The sequence below is a fragment of the Lethenteron reissneri genome, chromosome 38 (genome assembly GCF_015708825.2).
Source record: "Lethenteron reissneri isolate LAM-NWPU_2019-01 chromosome 38, ASM1570882v1, whole genome shotgun sequence".
In the NCBI taxonomy this organism is placed as follows: domain Eukaryota; kingdom Metazoa; phylum Chordata; class Hyperoartia; order Petromyzontiformes; family Petromyzontidae; genus Lethenteron; species Lethenteron reissneri.
Window position 1 is genome coordinate 7,632,451 of NC_083816.1, and position 27,596 is coordinate 7,660,046.

Genomic DNA, 27,596 nt, shown 5'->3' on the forward strand with positions numbered 1-27,596 from the left:
ACAAACAGTGTTGCTGCCTGGTGGGAAAAAATCCCCTCTAGTATCTGACTACTACGGCAAAGATGCTTGCAGTAATGCATAATTATCATTTGCAGGCAGTTTCAAAGCTATGGGATGCATAAAATTAAGGGGCTAGTGGCAAGATGTTAACTACCTCATCCTGGTATACAGGTCGTGGTTTCGATCCCGACCCTGACGCCTTTATAATATTTGGAGTTTCTATTTTCTCCCTGTGATCAAGTGGATTTTTATCCAGGCTCCCAAGTTTAATTTACTCCACTTTTAGAAATGTGCATTTCGAGTATTTGGCTGCTATAAATGTCCACGTGATAAGCCACATCATTAGGCTATCACATGTGTCCAGGTTGTTTCTGAAAAAGGGTTACATAGCTCAGTGGGCCTTACCTGTAAAATAAAGTTAGTTAGTTAGTTAATAGGTTCCCCACCTCTATACTCTTTGGTTTTTTCGGTAAAGCCACGTAGGTACAAAATCAAATCAAATAAATGAAAGCAAATAAATTAAATCACACACGTAAGCGGTTGTGCTTTCGCTACGTTGTCCTCACCTGACGGACGCTTGTGTTGCGCCCGAAACGTCGTGATTTAATTTATTTGTTTTCATTTATTTGATTTGATTTTGTACCTACGTGACTTTACCGAAAAAAACAAGGAGTACGAATCCTTACAGTCACGAAAGCTTCAAATCCCCACCTCTACTTTAAGGGCTGCACAGACGTGGCCATAGGCAGCGAGGAGTAGTGGAGGAACACTACGCTAGAGAGGAATTCGGAGTGAACGTATTATCCGATAAAGCGGAGTGCACAGAGGCGCTGTCGTGTTCGCGGCGCTGATGGGACCTGTCGGCCGACAGCTCGTCGGGGAAGCGCGACAGATCCATCGTCACCACATGACTGATCAAGCAGTCCCCTTGCTGCAAATGCACACACACACACACAAAGAATGGGCAAACATTTGTTGACAACAATACAATGCAAAATGGATTAGTATAGCATCTAAATCTGACTTCACCTCAAGATTATGCACAGAAACTTTGGGAAGTTATTTTGTAGAGAGAGGCAGTTATAGGCAGAGGATACAGGCTGCTGCAGGACTATGTGGTGAGCAGCAGAGAGCAGTGCAGTAAAATCCACAGGCAAAGGAAAAAGTTAACTTTTTAAGCTTGGAATTGAAGAGGGGCGGGAAGTCGACATGATGGAAGGCATGGGGAAGGGAGTTGGATTTTCTAAGGGCAGCAAAAATCCTATTTTTTTTGTAATGTGTTAAAAAAGCAATTGTTACTCCACACACATTTGTATTAATTGCTGGAAGTAGGACTTCAATGGTTAGTACACCGCTTTACAATCCTGGCAACCTGGGTTCTATTCCCAGAGTGATAACTGTGTAAATTAAAATTATTATGAGCGGTAAGTGGCATCTAAATGTTTCCTAGACCTTCTCAGGTCGTCTCACCTATAATTTAGTGGGGTATTGAAACATTAGCATGAGCAAAAATGATCAGTCATGGTACTGGCATTAATATGTTCTCGCAAACAGCACTTGCCCCTACACTCTTCCATTCTAAATCAGGAAACAGTCCATGTTTAGTAATAATGCTGATGCAGCATGGAAATGTAATATAAGAGATGTGTAGATGAATTGAATGATTTGAATTGATTTGTAATGATATACTGTTACAGGAAAAGTATAAAGTAACCTTTTAACAGCAGATTGCACATCAGACAATAACTTTTGCCAATAGGAAAATACACCTGGATCTATATACACACACAATCTGCTCAAATCTAGTGATACATACTAATAATAAAATCATGACGTTTCGATTGCAACACAAGGAGAAATAATTCACATATATATTTATCCTGCCTCAGCAGTTCTCCTGCTGTATTTTTTCACCTGAAGACGATTGCTTGTGTTGCGATGAAAACGTCGTGATTTATTATTTATTATTTTTCTATCTACGTGACTTTACCGAAAGACCCAAAGAGGATGAATTCCTGCAGTCACGAAAGCTTTAAGTCAAGATTCTAGTGATACAATTTTTATTTAAATATATCCTGTTTTAATCTAATGCTTCTGCCTATGCAGGAACTTACACAATAAAAAACATTTTTTATTAATACTCTGCAATAATTAAATAGAGCAGTTAGGGATGTAACATTCTAACAGTCACAAAGGCATCTGGTGAATCTAAAAAGTGACATTTTGCATTGTCCTTACAAGCAAATTGCACGAACAGTACGTTTTTAATTTTAGAATTTCTCTGGTTTTATCCACAATTTTAATAAAATGTATTTATTGGCATCAAGTCTTGAGGCGAAAAATATATATATATTTTGAATAATAGCAGAGCAGCAAATAACCGCTTGCTAGAACACACGGCCTGTAGAAAAGCTTCTTCTAAGCATCATTCAAGTGTCTATTCTCTAGCCTTCACACCCTGCTAGAAATGTTCATCCGGTTGCAGTCAAACCAATGTTTTTTTTAATATTCAGAGCTGGATTTTATCCAAATTAAATCCATTAAATGCTATGCAATATTTTGTTTGCAGTCTCTGATGACCATGACCTCACTGCAATTGAGAACCTGGCTTAACCATGGGCGACAGAAAACTAGATTTGAACTGTTGACTTCAGGGGAGCCCTGATCATTCAGCCACCCGGACCACATCTCATGATTGATATGTTTAAGATTGAAACAACTATATTTCAGTTGCCCTCTCTACCTATTGCTATCCACTGCTTGCTTCATACTACAACGGTAATTTACGTAATTTCTTTGGCCCGGGAAATTGGAATGTTTCCAAAAAAAATCTAAGAAGCGAGAAACAAAATACCTCGGGGTATACACCAATGAGTGCGTCAGCACGTGCAAACAATTCTTCTTTGAGGGAGATGACTATAACCTGGAAGTTCTCCACAGACTGCTCTTTGATGTAGTTTGCCACCTTAGGAAAGAGAGAAATTGTTTCAAAGAAATTAGTAGCCAAAACGTAGTCATATTGGCCCTTTTAACGGTTCACAGTTGAGGGGTAAAACTAATTAAATGGGGAATGTTGAAAATCATAAATCTGCTCGTTACAGTTGAAGCTGGACATGAGCACACCCCACAAGAACAATGCCAGGTATACTTACATCAGAAGTTGCATGCTTTTATCAGAAATTGCATTGTGCCTCCGCCCATCAGTGTAATGCAAGGATGTGTTGCTTACATCAAAACTGTGCTTATATAAGGTGTGCTTATACCCATCTTCATCTGTGTTTGTTTTACTTACAGCACTTCACAACACTGCTTAAAGTTGAAATGAAAAATAAAGGAACTGCACGAAAATGTTTTTATGTAAATGCCAACTGCTGAAAAATATGAAAAAAACTGTATATACAATGGGTACTAAAACCTCATCATGTGAGCTCGGGGCTGATACGTTTGCAAGCCAGCGCAGTGGCACGAGATTCAAAGCCAGCGCCAGTACAGCTCAATACACAGTCCAAGCTGACGTCACTGGAAATGATTAAACGCAGTGACTTGCCAATTTCACTCCAGTCTCTCCTCGAGCGCCAGCGTGCATTGGAAAGTGAACCAGTTGCAGACGTCACACACAATCAACGCATAATTGAATTCGCATGTGTTCGACAGTGAAGGTAAACTCTGGTGGCCTGGGACGACCACTTACGCATAAAACGGAGGCTTCTGATACAAAAGGGGGGCTCCATATACATACATGTTTGTGTCCCCGTCTTTCAGGAGATCAGACAAGTCAGCAACAATGCTTTGTAAGGCTCTTGCACACGACACAAACCCTTTGTTTGGTAAACTGGGAGGAACATGGTCTCCCCACGTTCTCCCGTGGGGTTAATGCAGCTTGATTGCAAGACTAAACGTTGACCCCACTTGTGTAAGTGTTGCCCCGCCGGGCAGTACACAGGAGACTTGGGTCACGCTAAAAGTTTGGCGATAATCGGCCTGTCAACTGCACAAGGTGGATGGGCATCAAGGCCCCATGTCCTGTGATCAAGAAAAAAAAAAACTCAAGAGCCCTCTGTTGAGCAAATGCCAGATGAAGGCCTTGACATGCCGACCGTGGAGATTATTTGACGATAATTCACCATGCTGGTCAGTGCGGGGTTGGTGAAGTGGGAGGAAGAGCCCAGGTCCTGTTCAGATATCACTCGGCACCGATGTCAGCTGTGGCTGGTACTTAAACTCGGGTTGTCAAATTCATAGCTCAATACTGTGTTGAAGGTTTGTCAAGTTCAGAAACATAATCTTGTAAATCAATCACAAGGAGTTGTATTACATTTTTATAATCAGCATAATCAGCTGGAAATGCAAAGACTGGACCTTGGTGTAAAACTGACTGAATATTTCTGCTGGAAAAAAAGAAGCTGGTTCAAGAGTTCAGAAGGTTTAAAAAAAACATGCATTGTCTTTCAATTATTGCTTTATTTTTTACGAAATAGCGTAAAGTCATCTAACACTTACCTTTCCAATGTTTGTGTTATCCAGGGCTGCGTCAATTTCATCCAGGACAAAAAAAGGTGAAGGTCTGTAGCTGAAATTAAAACATATTGTGGGAGGACACGAATTAATGAGTAGACCGACATGCATACAACATGGCTCTATACAACATCCCTCCAAACACTGTAAACGGTTTGCAATGCAGAGCTCTTTTGTCAATCCACTAATGGATGAGGGCCGCCCCATGCCTGACTGTGGACACATTCAATTAAAGCTTAGCGAGGACACAATCAATTCCTCGTGACAAACCTGTGAATGGCGAAGAGCAGAGCGAGAGCAGCCACGGTTTTCTCCCCACCGGACAGGTTGTCCATGGGTTGGTAGCGCTTTCCAGGTGCCACGCAGTTATAATTGATGCCGTCCAAGTACGGCTCCTCCGCATTCTCCGGTCCCAGAAATGCCTACAATAAAACGTTAGCAAGGGTTATTATTATAGATGCCTATGCTGTGCTGTCTACACTGCAGGCAGCAGATGGCAGTGCAGCAAAATCCACTGTTGAACTATCTCATGCTCCTGTGTCAACAGTGCCAGACTTCACCAACACACCTCGATCAGGCATGATAAAACTTATGGTCGAATAACCCCCATGTACCCGCACGGCATGGGGAGGCCCTCGTTCAGCACGGGATTGACCATTAGGGCTGTACATGTACAAACTGTATGCAAAGGGATGATGGGCATGAATATAAATCTATACTTTTTGAAAGAGGAGTAAGAGACTTAATGCCTATATTGTATATGCTTTTGAAAACAGTCATTTTGAATGATATCTTACCAGATGGTTTATGCTTACGGGATTAATGTCAATGCTAAGATGTATATGTACAGCCCTTTTGTCAATACACCGCTTATTTGACCATGTTATCGTGCTGGCAGTGCGGGTTCGTGAAGGCAGGGGAGCATATAACTGACTGCCTCTATAAAATAAGCATGCCAATTATTTACGTACAGAATATTGACATGCATTTACATGCAATATATTTCAAAAGTGTGTCGTCTTGAACTCTTTACTACAGAGATGTACACTAATGTATACTGCATTTACTAGGCATGCAATTATTTAATCCCCCATACCTTTGCAATTGTATGTGATAGAATGTATATAAATCTGAAAGGTTCCTACCTGTGCACTATTGTTCTGCGCCAGCTTCTTATAGATGTCATCGATTGCGATGGACAGGTGCTCCAGGCACCCATTAAAACGGTCGAATCTCAGCCGTTGCACCTTGTTGAATGCCATTTGTGCTTGCTTTGATCTTTTCCTGCTCTCTTCAAGCGCTGTACACAATATGATCGATTTTTAAATCATTGCCTGATTTCAATCTTCATTTACTCCTTTTGCATGCATGTCCAACAAGTTAAATTTAATCCTGAAGAAGCTCCCAAGCATGCAGAGCGAAACATTGGGGCGTGACGCTGAACAAAGGGTAATACACAAGAACTCAGCGGAGAGTTCAATAAACAAATGGAGATGCAGCAATACTTCGGTTTACGTCGGGGATGTGTTCCTGAAAGTTGTGAACAATATCGAAACGATGTAAATCAAAGCAAATTACAGCGACGGTAGAGGCGAAGGCAACGGATTTAAAAAGGACGAATGATGCTATAAGCGACATGTGGGTTGAGGCGACGCAAATCAGGTAGTTGTATTAATAAACGTTTCTGCGAAACGAGGTAAAAGGGGGAGACGTAAATCAGGGTATTACTGGATCTATTGAAGGAACACAGCAAAGTACATATACCTGGGACAGTCATTGAAGATAAACCAATATCACATTGATTCAATAAAAGGCATAGAGAAGCATATTGAAAGCATTTTCTACAACTGAAGTTAATCATCATAAAAAGCAAAATACTAATGTGCCTGCCTAAAAAAAGCTTTTAATCATTGTATAATACCTGCTATGAAATATGGATCAGGAATGGACGCTAACAAATAAAAAACGGAAAAGTGTGCAAAGAAGCAGGAAGTGATTTGTGCTTGGAATTATAATAAGATATGGAAAGAAGAACACATTGATCATAGTATATACCAAAGTTATTGACTTCATATTAAGAAATACAAGTGGTATCATGTGGGACATGTCACAATAATAGCTGGTGGTCAAGGCTCATGACGGAATGGGAAGCAAAGGTGAGAACACAGCCTACGGGATATCCAGAGTTATGAAATCAGCTTGTGTGCAGGTACGAGTTGTATTGTGAAAACCCAGGACTGTGAGAGATAGAAACTGCTTGGGCAGGCCTTCATCCATATATGTTTAAGATGACAATTTTTACAGCATAACTTAAAGCATAGCAACATTTTCAACTGTTGTAGTCGATTGGGGAGCTAGATCTCAAGAGATCATGTGACACAACACGATAGTACAGCAAAGCAAAGCCACAGACCAAATCATTACAATACCTTCGGCAGTCTCCAGGAACTTGCCACGCACATTTTCAAACTTCTCTGTAGCTTTCATGTTGGGAGCAACGATGCGCTGCATACCAGTTTGCAGGTTTGTCACCTGCTTATTCAGCTCATCTGTGGCATGATTGATATCATCCTCCCTGTTAATGTCCTACACAAGGAGACGTACACCTGAGTTTAAGCGAAAGCAAGGATTAAGAGGTCTTAAATATTCCTATAATTTTATTGTCCCCCCCCCCCAACTTCATTCAAATTGTGCCATCACATGAGATCAACGAGCAGGGCAATGCAACCCTTCAGGCTAGTAAACGGCTAATGGAATCGGCTATCACGGATATTTGCCTCAACCAGAAGGCTCGACTGGGTATACGCCAGAACTATGAGAGAACACAACCACAGTTCCTCTAATTAGATGTACGTAGCTCAAATCAAATCCTGAACATTTTGTATGGCGTATTTCTGATTTAGCTCTATTTTTCAAGGATTAATTGTAAGTATGGAAATAGCACTGGGGAAAAAACAAAGCAGACGATGGTTGGTGCAGCCAACGGCAATTTTTCCAGCACAGGGCACATACCTTATACTGGCGGCTGAGCTTGCGGTAGTCCACCTCAATGGCGGCTTCACGCGCGTAAACGGAGTTGGTGTGCTCCGAGCTCGTCCCGGTCTCTGTTGTACTTTCTGGCTGTGTAGCCCCCAGCTGCCAGGACACAGAGCCACATGCACAACATCCTATTCATTCACCTACAGCAGTGGTCAGGCAACTTTCCTGAGGGTGGAATAGGAATTATCAAATATTTTTGGTGGAGTGCCACACACCTTAATACACACTGCTAGAGGCCCTTGCAAAGACCGTAGTGATTGAATATGCTAAACGTGTTGCCATATCATATATACATATCACTGCAAAAGACCCCTCGTGACAGATATTACTGTGAATGATAAAATTAGAAAGTGTTGCCAGATCTAAATATCATGTAGGCCATTTTGTAGTGTAGGCATCATGTGGCTAGGGGCTGCATGAAATAAAGGGTCGTATGTTCTTGAGGTTTAAGGAAAAGCAACCCAAGACAAGACCACGTATTTTATAGGTATGTGCCTAGGATGTGTGGCTGACTGACATGAGATTGAAGACTTTATGGTTAAAAAAATTATACAAAATTTATATTTAAAGCTTTCGTGACTGCAGGGATTCATCTTCTTGGTTCTTTCGGTAAAGTCACGTAGAAGGGAAATAATAAAATAATAAAAATAAAACATAATAAAATAATTCTCAGGTCTGTCGGGGAGACAGCGTCTTCACTTGCGTTGTGGCCGAAACGTGGTGAGAATTATTTTATTGTGGTTTATTTTTATTATTTTATTATTTCCCTTCTACGTGACTTTACCGAAAGAACCAAGAAGAAAAAAGAATACAAAGTCAAGGTAACTTTTGGGAGAGGCGCAATAGCATGCCCTAGTATTGTCACGGCAGAATGACTGCTTCATTTTTTATTTATTTAACTTTGTCACGACATGCAACGCATGGTGGGAACTGGCTATATTAAGCCAACGAATGCGGGTTGTGCACTAGGAAAATGTCATATCTGTGATAGCAACGCTCAATGCAAGTGCCAAGAGGACACGATTTCACGAGCATTTTTTATTTTAAATATCACTGATTTATACTGCAATGTTGATGTGGGGGCATGTACTATGGATGAATGATTTGGCACAGCTACACCTGGTCCTTTGGTTTACTATTCAAATGTACCAAGGAATGAGGCCAAACAAACCACAAACAAGAAGCCCCATGGTTGTCCGAGGTACCACTTGGCTGTGACATTCAGGATCGACTCGGTCGCATAGGGTGCTGCGCTTGCTAGGCTGTTTTAGAGGTCGCTATGACCCACCAAAGGTCAAACGTATTAGTATTGTTATTGCCAATTATGTTTTTATAGTAATATAAACATACAACCTAATCTCTCTTTGGGTGTCATCTTCCTTTAACCAAGATAACACGAGTTCCAATTTTTCATGAATGTCATCTGCAGCCATATGGTGTGTGTGTACGGGCCTCCTGGCTGATGGAGTCCATGTTGCCGTTGCGCAGAGGCAGCTTGATATCCTGCAACTTGCACGTCAGCAGCAGGTTGTGCCGTGTGCTGCGCTGCTGCTCCAGCTTTGTCTCCAGCGCTGTCACTTCGTTCTGCAGCTGCACTGCTTGTCTGGGGTGGACAGGGCACAGGTGAAAAAGAAAGATGACCAGGATAATGTGAAGGCAGTGCTGAGTCATTGATTTAAAAAGATTGTTTCAAGTGATTCTTAGGCTCATGGAAAGTATATATTCAGATCTCTCCCAGGGCAGTGCATTCTACATGTTATTGAATTGTTCTGGCAGCAGCTATCCAAGAACTTCTCAGATCCTTTCAAAGTGACCTCTGTTCCACACAGTAGAGGGTCGCACTTCCCCACCCACTACCACTGAGGAATGTCTATACATGGAAATCACAAAGATATTACATTCTAAGAGGTGGAATTTATCCATATTAAGCACAAAATCCAATTTATTGTGATAGTTTTTTTGTGTGCTGTCATTTGTAACCGGCCTGAGATCACCAACTCGCTACACTTGAGAACACAGTTCAACAAAGGCAGCCAGTTGGGTTCCGAGTCTCAGTGGTCTCAGTGGTGCCAGCTCAGCACTGGCCTCTAAGCTGCCTCCATGGAAAAAAGGTGAACAAAGACGGAACAAACTGGTTTGGAGCCCCCTGCCGACAAGACACCGACCTGTTGAAGGCTAACAGCTTCCTCCGAACCTCCTCGGCCGCTTGTGCTTTATTGGTGACCTCGCCTTGTTTGGCCAAAAGTTGATTCTTCAAGGTGTGCATCTCGGACACAAGATGCTCGACCCCATCCCGACTCCTCTGCTCATCCTGTAAAAAATGCCACGGTGTGAGCAGACGGTACAAATTTATGTTTTGACCCACGGAATCATAGCGACTGATAATACAGAGAGAGATATTTGGAAAAAAATTCTGAAATAAATCTCCCCTGTGTAGGTGTATGAGATATTGTTCCACAATTTACAGGTAAAAAGGGTTGTTTTAATAGAAAAGAACAACTACTAATAAGTTCAATACCGAATATAATAAACATACAAGGGTTTGTTTTACCACGTAAAAGTTTAATTCAGTAAGAAAACCAAATTAATGCACCTTACACAAATGCTGCTAAACATTAATTTCAAAGGCCCATAGGTTGATAGACCAAAGTTTATTTTAATCTAAGTTGGTCGAAACGGGCCAATGCGCTTCTTTAATATTTAACCCATAATCCACCATGGCAGCATGTAAGACTTCGCACATTAACTGTTTGGATGATTGTACAAGTGTTGAAATTGAACAAACCAAAAATTACCAACATATTCCAAGACATGCAAATGACGCAACATCTGACCCACAGGCCACTTGAGACTGAAGCAGTGAGCGCAGCGTTACCTTTTTCACGCAATCTATCTCGGCCTCGTCCTTGGCAATTGCCGCGTCCCACATCTTCACTTTGCTCTGCTCCTGCTTCAGCTGCATTCTCTCGTAATCCAGCTGTATGCCCAGTCGCGTCTTCTGGTTGTCAAACTCCGAACTGAGATGGGTATCCAGAAAAATATATATATATCTCAGTTATAGCGGCTTTTGGTTAGCCATCGCGCTTTCAGAGGTGCATGTGCGGCCGTCTGGAACGCTCTACATTCTGATATTAGGAAGCCACTGGAGCTATGGACTTTTAAATCAAGATTCAAAACTAATTTCTTTAAAATTGATTTTGAGCTTAGTTTGTTGTGCTACCCCCACACCTCCGATGAGCACGGTAGGCTACATACAGCACGAATAAAGTTTAAGTTCAACATACGTACGTACATTCATAAGCTTGGGTAGAATGGTGAAAACAGTAACTAGGACAATGTGCTATGAATCCGGCAACCTGAGCGATTCCTGGCCACGGCTATCGTAAAGCCAGTGCCTGTGTTTTAAATATAGAACTGAAGCAGTGGATGCATCTGTAACGGGACAGCTAATAAGGAAAACATGAGATGGTGTCAACAAGTGCCAACATAATTTTTCGCAGTGGATTGAATAGGTCCGAAGACTGTTGTGATGGACAGGTTGTCGGAACTCACCCCTTCTTTGTGACTTCCTCACGCCACTTGAGCTTTACCTCTTCAAACTCTCTGATGTTGGCGACTCCAGCTTCAACGCAGAAATCCTTAAACACCTCATCCTCCAACTAAACGTCAGGAAGCAAGTCCATGGCATTAAACTTACACTGAGAAATGTAACATAAACAAAAGAACACCATTTCCAGTACTAAAATCAGCCTGTCCTGCTAACAGCCTTCTAATATCTCTGCTTTATAAATAAACATTGCAAATTCCGAGGTTCCTCATGGTTGACCTCCAAGGTATGTTCTTAAAATATCCAACCATCTACCTTCGAAATATTTGTCTTGGTTTTCGACCTCTGAATGCCACCGAAATGCTTGTCTTGGTAACCTTCCCTCCTCCCATCTTGCATATTGTCTCCACCTATTGTAACGTGTTTCTGTACAGGTAGTCCCCGAGTTACGATGGTCCGACTTACGATATTTCGATCTTACGATGGCGATACGACAAAATGCATGTTAAAAGTTTTTATAGCAGATAGGATTGTTTCCTGAAAAAAACTTTCTATTAAATTGCAGTTCATATAGGTAGGCTAAGAATTTACCTTGTTTTTTTACTTTACATTTTACTGCACAATACAGTATTGTAATTAATAAATACATACAGTATATAGTTTATACAATACGCTACTGTAAATTGCTCTGTATTGCTAAATTATCACCATTCTTTAAGACTCATGGGTAGGCGAGGCCATCTTCGACTTACGATTTTTTTGACATATTTAGGTTTTTTCGGTAAAGTCACGTAGGTAAAAAATTTTAATTAATAAAAGTAAAATTAAAATAAAATAAAAATCACGACGAGATATTTTTGACTAACGATGGGGTCGTTGTAACGCATCTCCATCGTAAGTAGAGGACTACCTGTATACATATAAATTCATTTCTACATTCTCTAATAAACTGTCAAGTTTCTTAGCCTATTCCTTTCATTAAATCCCTATCATCCTTCTAATGCATTGCTTCTCCAAACCAAGATACTTTTCTATTTACTTTGTTAAAATTCACCAATCTGACCTGTGTTACAGTAACAGACATTACTCTTGGCTCAATCACCTGTCTTAACTATAAATGTGAACAACAGCTACAGCCATAACAATACCTTATTCATCTTTTCGGTGACTTCCTCAGCTTCATTGTCTCGTGCGGCCATGCCCTCTCGCACCTCGTCCATATGCGGCTCCAAGTTTGCGAGGTGAGACTCCAGTTTTGACTTTTCCTGGATGGAGTAACGCGCAAAATCCAAGTCAAGATACATCTCTAAGGACTCATCACCGTCTACATATCCCCTCTCATTCTACTCCCCTAAATGCATTTTACTCTCATCTCCTCTAGAAACCCCATAAGTCTCCACTATATAGCAACCAAGTCATTATACAAGCCCCAGTGGACCATCCCTTAGTGGGAAGTCACTCATTCTCCTCTGATACTCCTCTAGTTTGGAACTAATTTCCCTCGGCCATCCATGCTATCAGCTCCATGCCCCTGTTCAAGTCCAGGCGCAAAGGCTCAAAAGACCCACATTTTATCCTATTTCCATCTGCTTGTAACTTAAGATGCAGTGACATAAATATGATATATAATCCTTTCATTTAAATAAAATTATAAAATGTGCTAGGTACAAAGGTTTCTAATTTGGAGCTCTTGCAACTGTCAGAGAAGAACCTTAACAGACTATGTCAGAGAGCAATAGCGTCATTGTCACACTTGGGGCAAATGTTTACATATTCTGCAAAGAATGTTTATCACATGCCAAAACATATTTTTAATTATCAGAGCTAGATTAAGTTGAATTAAGATGAAAAAAACATTTAACATTCATTCAAATTGCATTGTATTAGGCGTTTGAGCCACCCGGCCACCTCCAGGAACATCTTTTTTGCCTGGCTGCTGCTCTTTGTCATTTAACCTCTCACCCTCGCTTTACCAAGCACAGGACAACTGCGCACCTGCAGACTGGCTTGCAGCTTGACGCGTGTTTGCTCCATGTCGCTCTGAGAGTACTTGAGCCTGGTCTGCATGCCGTGTAGCTGCGACTGTATCTGCCGCAGATCGGCTTCCTTGCGTCTTATGCTTAAATTTACCTGCACATGTTGGTGGGGAGACAGGAAAATACCCTTCATAATTAAATGCGAACAGTTTTTACAACCTTCCTGTTAAAACATAACTAAAAAAAAAATGTTTGATGAGTTATAATTTACAAAAACATTCATTGTTTTTTCTAACAAAACAATAAGGAAAAACTGAGGGTTGAACTAATTCTTGAAACAACTTAACGGTTCGTGTGCTGTTGAGTTTTATTCGGCCACAAGAAGAAATGTCAAGACAGTATAATATGAGTGTTTTTCACAAATTTTAAAACGAGGCCAGCTCTCCAGTGTCACATTCTGCCCGTATAAAACATCGCCAAGTAAAACGCACGCGAAGCTCCTCCAAAAGCTGCTCCTTCTTCTCCCTGAGCTTGTCCACCAGCTTGTCATCCCAGCGCCGAGCCTTGGCTTTCAGGTCGCTAGAGCCACCTGACACCACACCAGACTTGGAGAAGAGGGTGCCGTCCAGCGACACGCACTGCCGGGGACACACCCAAGATGGGATTGCGACAACAGAAGCCGTTATTTACAACCAGGCGGAAGACTAGCAAAAGGTAAAGGTGCATCCCTGCACTTACTTTCTCATGCTGCTGCTTGGGGAAAAGCTTCCAATAGAAGCAGCTCTATAAAGTCCTTGTAGAGGATATTGGCCTATTGCCAATACGCCTTGAACGACGTGGGAGCGGCTATTCTTTATTCCAACATACCAAAATCCCGATTGATTAACCGTGGCATACATATTCATACTGTGGCATAATTTTAAAAACATGCTCTCGTTTCAAATACTACATCGGGAGATCGAACTGGCGAACTCTTGACTACAATCAAGTGTTCTAACTATTACACCATGGCAAATCACCCAGAATGCACATCATATCATCGAATCTTGCAAGCTAAACAGAGTTGATAATACATAATGCTTTTATGGGTGACCACCATTAACAAACCAGTTGTCAGAAGGGTGCAGGGTTATATTGTGAGCAGCAGAGGGCATTGCAGAATAATCCATTGTTCTAACCAGACTTCTATGCTTCCAGATTTAAGCTCTTCACCAATCCACACTGGCCATTGGCGACATCGTCAAGTAAGCTTCACGACCCTCATAGCATGGTGAGGCCCCCATCCAGCAGTGGATTAACAAAAGGGCTGTACATGTACACATTTGGGACATGATTTATCGTCACGAATATGGTCACAGGCTAACTTAGTCCATGGAACACTAAATGCTGTTGGTTGCAGATTACATTTATTCAGTACCTATGCACAATGCTTAAGTAGGTTAAGACAAAACGCCCATTCATGTTTCATTCATGGGCCCTAGGGGATGGTTAAAGCAGCATTTAAGAAGACAACACTGGTAATAACGAGTCAATCAATGAACAGAAAAGTACGAAAATAGAGAAAATACTCGTGTGGTGTATTGAGATATGCAAGTGAAACATGGTCAATGGGCAAGGATGAGATGAAAAGACTGAATGCATTTAGGATGTGGTGTTACAGAAGAATGGAAACAAAAAGACAGATGTATTAATAGAAAATAATAAACAACTGAGGAATCTCATGAGAACAGAGGCATAATATGCGGACACATAATTATCGTTTCAAAAGGAGGTGATCCTACAAGAAAAACTGAAGGGAAAACAGGAAGAAAATGTATCAGTAGATTGGATAATGCTGAGCAATTGGACTGGACTATGCCTGAAATACTATAAAGATGGTCAATGGTGGTCAGCATCTGTCATGCACATCAACCCGCAGTTATGAGGATGGCACTTGATGATGATTTGGCTGCACCGTAATCACAAACAATTAAATAATAGAATACGACGTTTCCATTGCAACACAAGCAATCGTCATCAGGTAGAAAACAAACCTAGTAAACTTAGAAATACAATGCAATACAACACAGAGTCGGCTAACACAACAGTCAACACCCTACCTGGTTGATTACATTCTTCCAAAGATTGTTAAATTTGAGAGAGACAAAACACAGACACGGAGACACACAGACAGACACACAAGCAGAGAGAGACAACACAGAGACACTGTCTACACGACTTTACCGAAAGAACCAAAGAGTAATTCCTGCAGTCACGATAGCCTCGAATCAAGTTTAATCACAAACAAGTTAACAAAAAGCACACCATTTGCCAATAAGCTTGGTCTCTCGAAGCAGGTTGGGTGCTACGGATCGCACCTTCTGGCGGACGTGGCCACCGAAGGCGATGTGGCGTGCAGTCCTCCAGCGTCTCGCACACGAGAGCGTTGCTGCAGGCAAACTGCAGCGCGCGCGACACCTGCGGCGGGTCGAACTTGATGACGTCCATCAGGAGCTTGGCGCCCCTCAGCTCCCGCAGGCGCTCGTTGATCGGCCTCACCTGCAGAGGACCAAAAATGGTGGATGAATTGAGTCAGGATCGTGTAATGGCTAGCACACTAGACTTCCAGCGGTCGCCAGTTTGATATTATTTCCTGGCACAGCAGTTGAAACAATGGGCAGGATTTCTTCAATTCACCCGCCTGTCCATCCAGCAGTATTAACAGGTACACCAGTCAGGTCCACGTGTGGGTGGGGTAATATTCTTAAGAGGGCCTCTCTAGAGCTCCCTACTGTGAAGGCATTTCTGCCAGTAGTGGTGTGAACAAGCAATTGAAGAGCTGTAATTAAAATTCCTCAGCAACTCAAAAGTGCCTCATCACATCTCATCTCAGTCATTCCAGTGCCCTGCTGCAGCCTAGCAAAGTGGACCACTAGTGGCACTAGGTATACACAGCACCGACCTGCAAATAGGCATGAACCTGGCAGTTAAGAATGAGAAGAGGAATGGCTGAAGGGAATTGGCCTGCACGTACAAGAGTGTAGTGACATAGAATTGGTCACGTAGCAGCATAGCGCTGGCTGCTGGCAGGGAAGGGGGTCTGCAGCTACAGCAGCCCTGACTGACAGCAGGGCACGTGATAGACCAGAGAGGGATGTAGGGTAAAGGTTACGGAAGGGACACGTCGAGAACCCGCTAGTAGGTTCCAGAAGGGGGGTGTGGCCAGGACGGAGCCAGGCCATGCTGACAGTATAAGAGGGGCCTCGGGAGGGGACGTCGGGGCTATCGTTTGGAGTGGGATCCCCGTAGTTGCAGTTGAAGATCGTCACCATCGTCGCGGTTGTCTCGTCGCCTTCGTCTTTACCTGATATTGTGCTGCTGCCGTCTCGGTTCAGCGCCGTCAGTGTCAGACGCCTAGTGTTGTGAATAGGCTCGCAACTTACGTAGAGTTGTGTATAAACGAGCGGGAGAAGAGTGTGTACCAGCGTAGGGTGTGTATTGTGCAAAGGGTGCTCGATTTAATTAAAGAACTGCCCTCACAGAACTTGCGTCTCCCAGTCAGTCACTACACAACTACATCGCAACTATGGATTATTGTTATACTGCCCTTTGTTACACACAATGTGGCCACACATCAGCCAAATAACACCTGTTTAATGCATGGTGGTTGCCCAACCAAGCACTAAAATGGATTTCTTTTTATTATCCGACAGGATCGGGCACTGCAATTTTTAGAGTATACTTTTGTAAAATAACTGCAGTATTAAAGCCATTCACCGACAATTCCATGGGCGATTTGGTTACAGGGTCTGAATCGGCTAGTGGTTCTGCATTGCGACAATGAAGTTAATCACGGAGAGAATTGTTACATCCTCAAGTGTGCAGGCACACAATCTATTGTATGCTCAAAAAAATAACAAAAGCGGGTCAAGGGTCACCTGCAGGTAGTCGAGAGGGAGGAACATCTCGGCCTCACAGCGCTGCTCCTTGAGGTAGCGGATGCAGTCTCGCGCCGTGCTGTCCGTGTCCACAATGATGGCCTCCATGTTGCGGCCTAGCACCTTGGTGACGGCCAGCTGGTACTTCCTGTGCGTGGGTTGGCACAGGTTCACCAGTCGCCCAAACTGCACGTGACGACAGGAGCACAAATGGGGAGAGAGAGCAACCCCGTCGTCAGTTGCGCACGTTTTGTGGGCCAGGTTGCAGTGTCCTGTAAAAAACGTGATAAGCCATGAAATGTCAATGCACAGAAAGCAGGATTATGTTGAGAGTTGGAAGCAGGCTTTTGTTTTGAGGTGGATCAAGTGGATGAAATAGTGATTAAGTTCACGTGCCAACATACAACGAAATTATACTCCGAAGTGTCAAATTTTCAAATGAATGGAGCATAGGTTAGCTTAAAAAAGTGGATATATCTGGGTTACTAGGTTTTTCCAGGATATCCCTCAATTCCAAACGGATGCTGCTGACAAGTTACTTCAATGTCATTTGCACTGTTTAATTTGTAGGCTCCTTTGTTACGTCTCATTTTTAAATCCTTTATATTAAGTTCACTTGCTTGCGCGCTTACGACCGTGCAAATCTTTCGGTCGTTTTTTAACCCACTTCCCGTGATCCAATCGAGCTGACATTTTGCACACAGACTCGTTGTGCGTGACAATTTATTTACGTGAAAAAACATTTCCATAACTTTACACTTTTTATGAAAAAATACATTATATTTAATTACCAATTGCTTAATGGTGGCAGGCAATCATCTGACCCATAGGTGGCAGCCATCTCAAGCCAGAGGACGAGAGGACTCTAGCCGCCACGCATATAAAAGATTTATAGTGAAAAACTTTGTTTTTACGGGTTAATTTTTTCCTCCATCAGCTGCTCTCTTCAGCACCGCCTCAGTTGTCCTGTCTTGTTCATTTTAACGACTGGTGGTAAAAAAAACGTTCGAATGGATTACGTGGGATTGTATGCATGTATTGTGACGTCAGGAAATGCTGAGCCGGCACCACTAATAACCTGTGCTTGAATCCAAGGAGCCACCTACATTAAAACTGGGGTGTCAAGCGTAGCAAGTTAATAGTTTCAGCCCACAGCCCAGTCACCAATGACTGAACAAAACATCATCACATTGAATTTGGTTCTGTAGTTAAAGCGGCTAAATTCAAGCTCTGAGGTAGGTGGGAAAGTACAATCTCCAACTATGTGAACCAGAGTAAACTTTAAGAGATGGGATCTCCCATTTTGTTGTGATGTTAGCTTCTGTGGGCCGTTCTCTAACACTGTTGGGTTGCATTGGTCTGTGAGAGATGTGAATGCATACTTCGTCTAATGGCATGACGCTGACAGCACAATCTTGGTAAATTATGGGGGAAAAATATTGATTTGAAGCTTTCGTGACTGCAGGAATCCATACTCTTTGGTTCTTCTACCTATGTGACTTTACCGAAAGAACCAAAGAGTATGGGAAAAAACCAAACTTTCCTTAAATTCTAATCAATCAATTAGTTACATGCCTCATAACACAATTGACTCGAGTATAAACCCATAATACAAACAGTATAAAGCAGCGGTCGGGAACCTATGGCTCGCGAGCCATATATGGCTCTTCCAGTGACGGCATATGACTTCCAGACAATTCTGAGTTGAAAAAAAATCGGTTTGGAACTGATTTTAAAATACTTGTGATATTGCTTAATAATACTGTGTCATTTTGAAGTAAACAGAAATTCGTTTTGAAGATAAATTTCACGGGTCATGCCTGCACGAAGCTCAACCTCACCACGTATGAACCTGACTACAAGGCCATCAGCAAAACCATGCAGCACCAGAAGTCGCATTAAAAGTAAGACATATTTAATTTATTATACGTTAAAAATACTATATGGCTCTCAATGAAATATATTTAGAAATATTTGGCTTTTATGGCTCTCCCAGTCAAAAAGGTTCCCGACCCCTGGTATAAAGGCTCGTTTCAGCACCGTTACATCGCATCATGGAGCACTCACGATGGCGCCGGGGAAAAGCCTCAAGAGGCTGTCGAGGGCCTCAGCGCGGCGCTTGAAGCGTTTGTCCTCGTGTTGCTCGGTGCGTGCGTCGCCCAGCTGGGCCGTGAGCGACACCACCTCGTCGTTAATCTCCAGGGCACGACGCCGCGCGCCCTCCACCTGCTCCGTCAGACTCACCTGCTCGACGTCCAACTCCTCTATCGCCGATCTACATACACGTGGCAGGCACGTCAACGACATCTTCCCTCGGGTGATTCAATGGACATTTCACAATTCGGGGGTCGCGATTCGATAACTTAAATGTACGTCGCGTCTAAATGCAAGCGCGTCTTAATAAGTTTTACAAAACGACAAAAAAACAACACACTACATAAGGTTAGAGAGTGGGTCAAGGGCAGTAAAACATGGCAGAGAAGAGAAAGAGGAACACGACAAAACAGCTCGGTATAAAGCAATTGGAGTCAAACACTAACAAGCCTCACATATAGTCAGGCAAACCAGGGCAGCACCAATAATTTTGCGGGCATCATCAGTTTCATTCATACCATTAGCCTAAATGTAATATTAGCTTATAGCTTGCATGTGATGTAGGAATGCATATATTATTGAGATACCATGTATATTTCAGCCATTTGGCTTTAGCGCGAGATACACACACCTGGTTTTTTCAATATATTGTTTAATTTTTTCAATTCTGTTCTGTTGGTCTTCAAACTCTTGCTGTTTTTGCTTCACTTTGCTCTAAAAATAACACAAGCACACACAACACTGGCATGCACATTCCCACAGTCTAATTAAAATGTATAGTCCCATATTTATTCAAATGTATACCCAAAGTATGTGTTCAAGATATGATCAGCCCTGTAACTTAATCAGATATGCAAGTTAAGTTAGAGCCATAATTTCATGTATGGCTCAGCAGACAAGGAAAAAGTTTCACGTCTGTATGACGCTAACAAGAATCCAAATCAACAAGGTAGTACCGTTGCTTGCGAAGGAATCGGCAATACGTGCAACTAATAGCTCAGATGAATAAAATTAGTCCATTTCATATTCATCTCTTTCAGTTGTTTATGTTGTGCATAGGTAATGAGTGAATTAAATCTGCAGCCAACAGCAATTAAGTGTTCTATAGAGTAGACCAGGTGTGAGGAACCTACAGCCCATGACTTCATTTCATACGGCTCTTGGCCACGTTAGGCCCTACCGTATAACACGAATCTTAGCCAGAGCACTCTGGAACTAGAGGGGAATATTTTCCACCTGGCAACACCGTTGATAATTTTAGTGCGCCCGGTCACTTTTTGTCAATGCAAAGGCCTATTGAAAAAACAGGTGTGTTAATGTGTGGTTCCTCCTAAGCTCCTTGGAAATCCTGTTCTGCTCTAAGAAGGCAATACTGTACATTTTCCATCACTGTACAGTACCTCTTGCGCCCTGAGAACAACTGTTTAAGAGCACTTCATGAATTTAAATTATGATATCATGCCTCACAAAGTCGTGCCCTCACTGACCTGTGTTTCCTTCATCTTACGAGTTTCAAGCTCCAGATGTTCTTGGTCGGCCTTCTGTGCCCTCTTGAAAGTCTCCAGCTCTTGTGTCATTCCCCCCGCTCTCCTGCCAGCCTCCTCCTTCAGACAGTAGTACTCCTGCACCTGTCGTGACGTTAACACGAGGGAGCGTTCAGGAATTAGTTTGTCAACTACCCAAACTTTGGTCTCGTGGCAGTCTGGCCAAGCAGGAACCTTTCAAAGAAAGACAGCGATGTATGACTGGAAAGTGAATATTGAAAATATTGTTCCTGTCAACAGTTTGTGTGAGTTTCAAAATCCGTGCTATGACATCAATAGGCAATAACCAACTCCAGCAGACATTGTCACATACTCTTCAATCACAATTTAACGAATAATTAACTTGCCTCTATAATCCAATAAAATTGTCACCACCCAGACCAAAAAAGACTGCCTTGGAACATGTTGACAAGTTCCCCTGGTCCCCCAAAAGATGCCTTGAGACTCATTGGTGCTCTCCCTGGCTACCCTGTCTCAATGAGTGGCTCATTGTTGTTGGCGCTGGGCCACGGCACCTACCTGGCTCTCGTCTATTTCGAAGTCCTCGCTCTGGCTCTGAGTGCCCACGAGCTGCTCAAAGTCCTGCCGAGCTCTCTCCACGGCCACCAGCTCCCGCTCCAGCTCATCGATGTCCTTTTTGCGTCGTACCCACTCAGTGCGCGCATTCTGCAGCGACTGACGGGCCGACTCCATCCTGCGCAACCGGTGACTGATGTTCTCCTTCACCTTGATGTACTGTGGCCTCGACTGCCCGAGAACCATCTCTTTTGCTCTGTGAAATAAACGCGTAGCGTGCAAACACAGGGACAAGCTGCCATTGTGGGGTCCCCCCTCGGCTTAACAGCTGCGCTATGAATTGTTTTGTTAAGTTACAGGTGCACTAAAAATGCAAGTATATATTTTTTTACTTTTGTTCTTTATGTCAATCTGAATAAAGGCTTCTCCACCTTTTTTAGTTTTGGGGGTGAACCCAATTACGTCTCAAAAGGTAATGGTTGACTAAGAGCTGATATCGCACTTGCCACAGTTGTTAGGCATGGCCAAGAAATTAAGTAGGTGATTAGAAACTTAGAAGTGTGTGTCGATAGGAAATTTCTTCAGTTTACATGCAGTCGACGTCTTCAATGCTTCTGTATAATTTTCTGAGTTCACAGTGATTCGCTATGTTGTTGGTGTGGTCGGTAATTCCGCCATTGCACGCTGGGCTGTCTTTGAATTTGCACTTATATAGCAAGTTGTCTGATCTGCCATGGGATGTGGAAATTCGTTGTGATGTGAACCGTTTGGTATCAGATAGTGATGTTTAACTACGTGTTAACTTTGACACATGCAGTCAACTATTTTTTTTTCTACTTGACAGCCACTGGAGGATTAAAACCTCAAAGTGGTTCCCAAACTGTGAAAAGTATTACAGGTGGGCAAGATCAGTTTGCCAATAATACACCAAATAAGTCAATTCACATGTAAGTTCTGTATTAGCTCATGCACTCATATAGGCCTGTGAACATTACCACAGCGATGACTGTGCGTCAGCAAATATATCTTTTCAACCACCGGAGGGAAAAACTGTAAAACAACACAAAACCAACGACGTCAAAGGGCAAGGAAAGTCAGTGTGCGTCATTGGTGACGGCCACCCACTTGATAGCCTTCTCCACTTGCTGTAGCTCACGACCCAGGCGGCCTATCTCCTGCTTGCGCACGCGCAGCTCATCATCCGTGGTGGATATGAGCGCACGCTGCTGGTTAAGCTGGTCACCGACACCGGCGAGTTCGTTTTCCAGAAGATTCATTTGCTGCTCGTTTTGGTAGAGGAGGAAGAGGTTCAGTTGCGTGTGGGCCGAGGCCAGCTCATCGCGCAGATGACGGTAATTCTCTGCCTGCGCGGAACACAAAGGGGTGCTGAACATTAGGTAAAATTAATATTATAGTTGCATATACACGCTTTTACCATAACCATCACCAGCCATGGCCTATCCACTGCCAGATGAAGTAAGAAACTTTGATATTGCACACTTATAAGTCCAGTCCATCACGAATGCACATTGATCACACGTTGAAGTAGGCTCACTGGAACACTGTTTTGAGTCTGTTGCGGAACTGGCTCAGACTCAGGGATGGATCCCGAACATGAGCCGGTACCATGTTCTAGGACTTTGGGCCAGAGACCCCGAAACTGCGCTGGCCGTATCGCACAAGGTTTACATGTGGGTACAGCAGGTCGCTGCGAGCCGCGGATCATAGTCGGAGTCGATTTGGGTCTGTTGAAGCTGGTACATACTGATCGGCAAGATAGGATGGAGCAGATTGATGGATATACGTGATCCTGTATTTAATAGGTAGCCAGTGCAGGACATCACGAAGGGCTCCCAAACGTGCCGACTTCCTTTATTTTTCCTCCGATCAAACAATTCCATCTAGCACCTGCATACGAGTTGGTGTCATCGCTCCACCTCTGCGGGTGAGTTCCTGACTGGGGCTGCCACTGTCTTAGGCTCGACCAGCAGCCATCATCCCTTGTATCTATGTATGTTGAACTGCTTTCACGCCGTACGTAGACAACCGTGCTAATCGGAGGTGCAGGGAAGGACAACAAACGAAAAAAAAAAGCAGTTATAAAGAAATTAGTTTTCAAGGTGTCCTGCGAAAGGTCACTTTCTCTCTGATCCATACTTTAATTCCTCTTTCTGTCTCCTAAGCACATGTATATCCACGCTCTTTTGTCAACTTTTCAGTGTCTGTTCTATTTTCTCTGCGAATGGCCATGTATCTGATTCATGGCACAGCAAGCACTAAAAAGATTTACTTTCAAATACTTTCTGAATCCAAATTGTATGTTACCTCCTCTTTTTCTAGCCGTGCCTCCTTGCGCTCGGCCGTGATGTTGCGCTTGCAGTGGTAGTTGAACTGCGTGTCCTCGTTGGCCTTGAGCATAGCGGTCTTGCACTGCTCATACTCCTTAGCCAACTCCCCCGACTGGCTGATCTGCTCAAATAGCCAGGTGCGCTCCTTCGGGGTCTTCATCGCGATAGACTCCACCGCGCCCTAGGACGCGCGGTCAGCAACACCTCCACGTTAATTTTCACACAATGTCCAACGTACAGAGTGCAAACTTACCAGTAGAGTTGTACAATTATTCAACAAAAAATTGTAATCGACTAATTTTTGGGGGGCCGAAAATTCCCCACAAGCAACACCCCACGCAATGGAACCTTATGATCGCGATGAAGTCATCCAAACCCTGCATATGGCCTCCAATCCAGTGGCATATTTGAAAACACGTGACTTTTCCCCCCTGAACAATTTTCATGTTATATGATTACTTACACATTGGAACTGATAAATGGGCGAGTAATCGATCATTGAATGAAATGGATAGCCCATATCTACAAGTATATGTGGCTGTAATGGCCGGCGATCAAGAGGAGATGCGCAGATAAAATAGGTGCCGTGCTCTCACCTGGAACACTAAGAAGTTTCTCGCTTTCGTTAGGATTCCACGTTTGGCAAGCTGTGCACTATATTCATTGAAATTCAAGACCCGTTTGTCAACACGATATTCCGATGTAGAACCTGCGTAATAAAATATATATAAAGTCACCTGTCATGTACAATGTCATACAATTGTAATGTATCGTTTCTAAATGAAATGTATCATGCGTCAGAACAGGAATAAGGGACACGCTGTGTAATAAGTATTAAATTGGAATATCAGCTTTACACAATGTACTTGGTTTGCAATTTTGGACAATAAAAAGTAAAAAGCTCTCAATCTGGTGTTGTACCCATAATCCCATGTTTTTTTTATTTAAGCCAATTTCAGTAAACATATAAATAATGAACAATTAATTGCTCGGATACAGGAAATAATACGTTTCCCCATTTGGCATTGGGATTAATGAATCTCATTGTATTTTTGCTATCATGATATTTGTATCAAATTGTTATAACCGATGTTCCATGCAGCGTTTTTTGTGACTGAAATACTATAAATATTCACTACAACGGCAAAATATTGATTCTCGAATGTAATTGCGAGTCATGACAATTAATCAAATAAGGAGTGGGTGCAACAATCAAATGCCTACTTTACAAAAGAACATACCACTTTAAATTATATATTGTTTAAAACCCCACCAAGCTACAGAGATGAAAACTGCTATAGAATCTGAGCTCAAAACAATACAATGACAAAATAAGAGCGAGAACTATAAAAACAAAAACTGTCCAAAATGACCCAACAATACTTCAACCAATCGCACACAAACGCAAAGGTATCAAAGTCCGAAGCAAAAAAAAGCTAGCGCTAAATTTCCGTCACACACTGGTGCCCTCCCCGAGACTGAAAACCACCACACACAACTTCCAGACGAAGGAGGTTAGACGATGAAGAGACATTCCAGACGGACCGATGATGGTGCGAGTGAAGACGGTGTGGGAGCCACCCTCCTCGGCGTATATCATGCTGACATGTGCACGGTTCGCCACGGGTCGCCCGACGGGCGCGCCGTAGACCAGGTCGCGAAGAGATCGAACGCGCAGGTTCCTTTTCTGCTCGCCAAGCACGAAACTGATGGCGTCCATCAGGTTGGACTTTCCTTCACGAGAAAAAAATTAACCCGTAAAAACAAAGTTTTTCACTATAAATTCTTTATATGCGTGGCGGCTAGAGTCCTCTCGTCCTCTGGCTTGAGATGGCTGCCACCTATGGGTCAGATGATTGTCTGCCACCATTAAGCAATTGGTAATTAAAAAAAAAATTTTTCCCTAAACAGCGTAAAATTTAGGAATTTTTTTTCACGAAAATTAATTGTCACGCACAACGAGTCTGTGTGCAAAATGTCAGCTCGATTGGATCACGGGAAGTGGGTTAAAAAACGACCGAAAGATTTGTACGGTCGTAAGCAAGCAAGCAAGCACGCAAGCAAGCGAACTTAATATAAAGGATTTAAAAAGACGAACGGACATGTTACGATTTGTACAATTAAAAGCAATTGGTGAAGCGGCAATACGATAATGGCCTCGGTATTACCGACGGTTTCGTTCTTGAACATCTGCGCGAATGTAGAACTTGCGAATTTTGACACTTTATGTGCTCATAATCGAGGTTTTTGGGTTAGATCGCGTAAAATCTGTCGTTAAAACCCGCCACCATCCGACACAGCCAACTAGTAAGGGTTGTCACGTAAACAGAACATGCCAATTCGTCACTAGTACAGCACTAGTGTATAGTAGTGTAGTGTATAGTAGTGTAGTGTATAGTAGTGTAGTGTATAGTGTAGTGTATAGTAGTGTATAGTGTAGTGTATAGTGCAGTGTATAGTGTATAGTGTAGTGTATAGTGTAGTGTATAGTGTAGTGTATAGTACACAGCACTAGTGTGTAGTGTATAGTGTAGTGTATAGTAGTGTAGTGTATAGTGTCGTGTATAGTGTAGTGTATAGTGTAATGTATAGTAGTGTATAGTGTAGTGTATAATGTAGTGTATAGTGTAGTGTATAGTGTAGTGTATAGTACAGCACTAACCGGTGCGTTGGAGAGCCAAGCCACAACATTTACAAACCGAGTACGACATTTCGTCAGTAATTACAACTAGCTTCATCAGGCGACAGACAGATTTGTGGAGAAGTCTTACTGTTTCGTTCCTGAATGCAGAGGTTTTAACGACACATTTATATATTTACGCGATATAAATTAAAAACCTCTATTATGGATATTGGTCGCGATTAGCCTACGTGTTAAACTGACTATGTGGTGAAAATAGGAGTGAGGAAATGTAAAACATTAATCCTGCACTATTTCCAGTATATATCATTATTTATTATTTATTTTATTTGAATTTTTTATTATTTGTTTTTACCTACGTGACTTTACCGAAATAACCCTAAGAGTATGAATACGAGGTAAACCGCATGGTCGATGTTAAGTTTGGTTTGGTAACCACCCGCCACGAAACGTAAAGATATGAGGAGGAACCTCATCCAGCAGTGGATTGACAAGAGCTGTACAAGTATAAAGTAATAACGATTGTTTCACATCGCTTAACACTTTGCATACATTTCGATTTAAAGCTTTCGCGACTGTAGGGATTCATCTTCTTGGTTTTTTTTCGGTAAAGTCACGTAGAAGGGAAGTAATAAAATAATAAAAATAAAACATAATAAAATTATTCTCACGAAGTTTCGGCTACAACGCAAGCAGCCGTCTACAATTAACATATATGATCGATAATGAACGTAACACATCTCGATAAATAATGCAATAAAGGTTTCTCTGACTGAATGCTCATCTATTTACCACCCCCCGCAGCCAGTGGTAACTCCACATTAACGTGGCCGAGGCCAGTCCATTCAAAACTCAAAACCTTTATTATAAAAATACACAATTACACCGATGGGCTGTTCGAGCTATCGTACCAAAATAGAACTACAATTTACATAACAAACGAATTTAGTGCGTTTAAAAATATATATAAAACTTTAATCCGTTTATAAGAATTATTACCTGAGCCATTTGGGCCGATGACTGCGCTGAACCGCGTGAAGGGGCCGATTATCTGCTTCCCTTGGTAAGATTTGAAGTTTTCCACCTCTATAAGTTGAAGGTAGCCCATTTTCACGCCGATTAAACGTTTTTTAATCGATTCGTGAGGTAAATTTACCTCAAGTGAGTTAGGAACGTGGCCTGACTTTGGCGCCAAAACTGAGGGAGTGAGGGCGGGGCGGGGCGCTAAAGACCACGTGACCCGCGCGTGACGTACCCACTATAGAGTTACGGTAACTCCTCGCTTAACGCACGTCCATGCAAGGCCGTTTCGCTATAACGCGGTTCTGCCACGGGGGGGCACTTTTGACACAACGCGGAACGCGTCCGTTATAACGCGGTGCGATACAGTAACGCTGAATTATACAGCAACGCGGCGGAGTACCCTCATTTCAGTTCTTTGTACCGCCATGGCATAACT

General features: G+C 42.6%; 1 protein-coding gene across 1 annotated transcript; it reads right to left on the reverse strand.

The window, feature by feature from the left end:
• Positions 1-656: 656 nt before the first annotated feature.
• LOC133351756 (structural maintenance of chromosomes protein 1A-like) lies at positions 657-27,283 on the reverse strand. Its single transcript, XM_061567241.1, is given in 26 exon segments — positions 657-931; positions 2,855-2,965; positions 4,501-4,570; positions 4,786-4,937; positions 5,661-5,815; positions 6,945-7,101; positions 7,528-7,650; positions 9,007-9,157; positions 9,720-9,865; positions 10,430-10,571; positions 11,107-11,213; positions 12,250-12,366; positions 13,097-13,231; positions 13,569-13,715; positions 15,435-15,473; positions 15,475-15,615; positions 16,995-17,180; positions 19,062-19,269; positions 19,720-19,802; positions 20,576-20,716; positions 21,152-21,404; positions 22,274-22,512; positions 23,474-23,677; positions 24,093-24,205; positions 25,042-25,230; positions 27,137-27,283. Coding segments are annotated over 26 exon segments (3,780 nt in total). The 5' UTR covers positions 27,246-27,283; the 3' UTR covers positions 657-769.
• Positions 27,284-27,596: the final 313 nt, after the last annotated feature.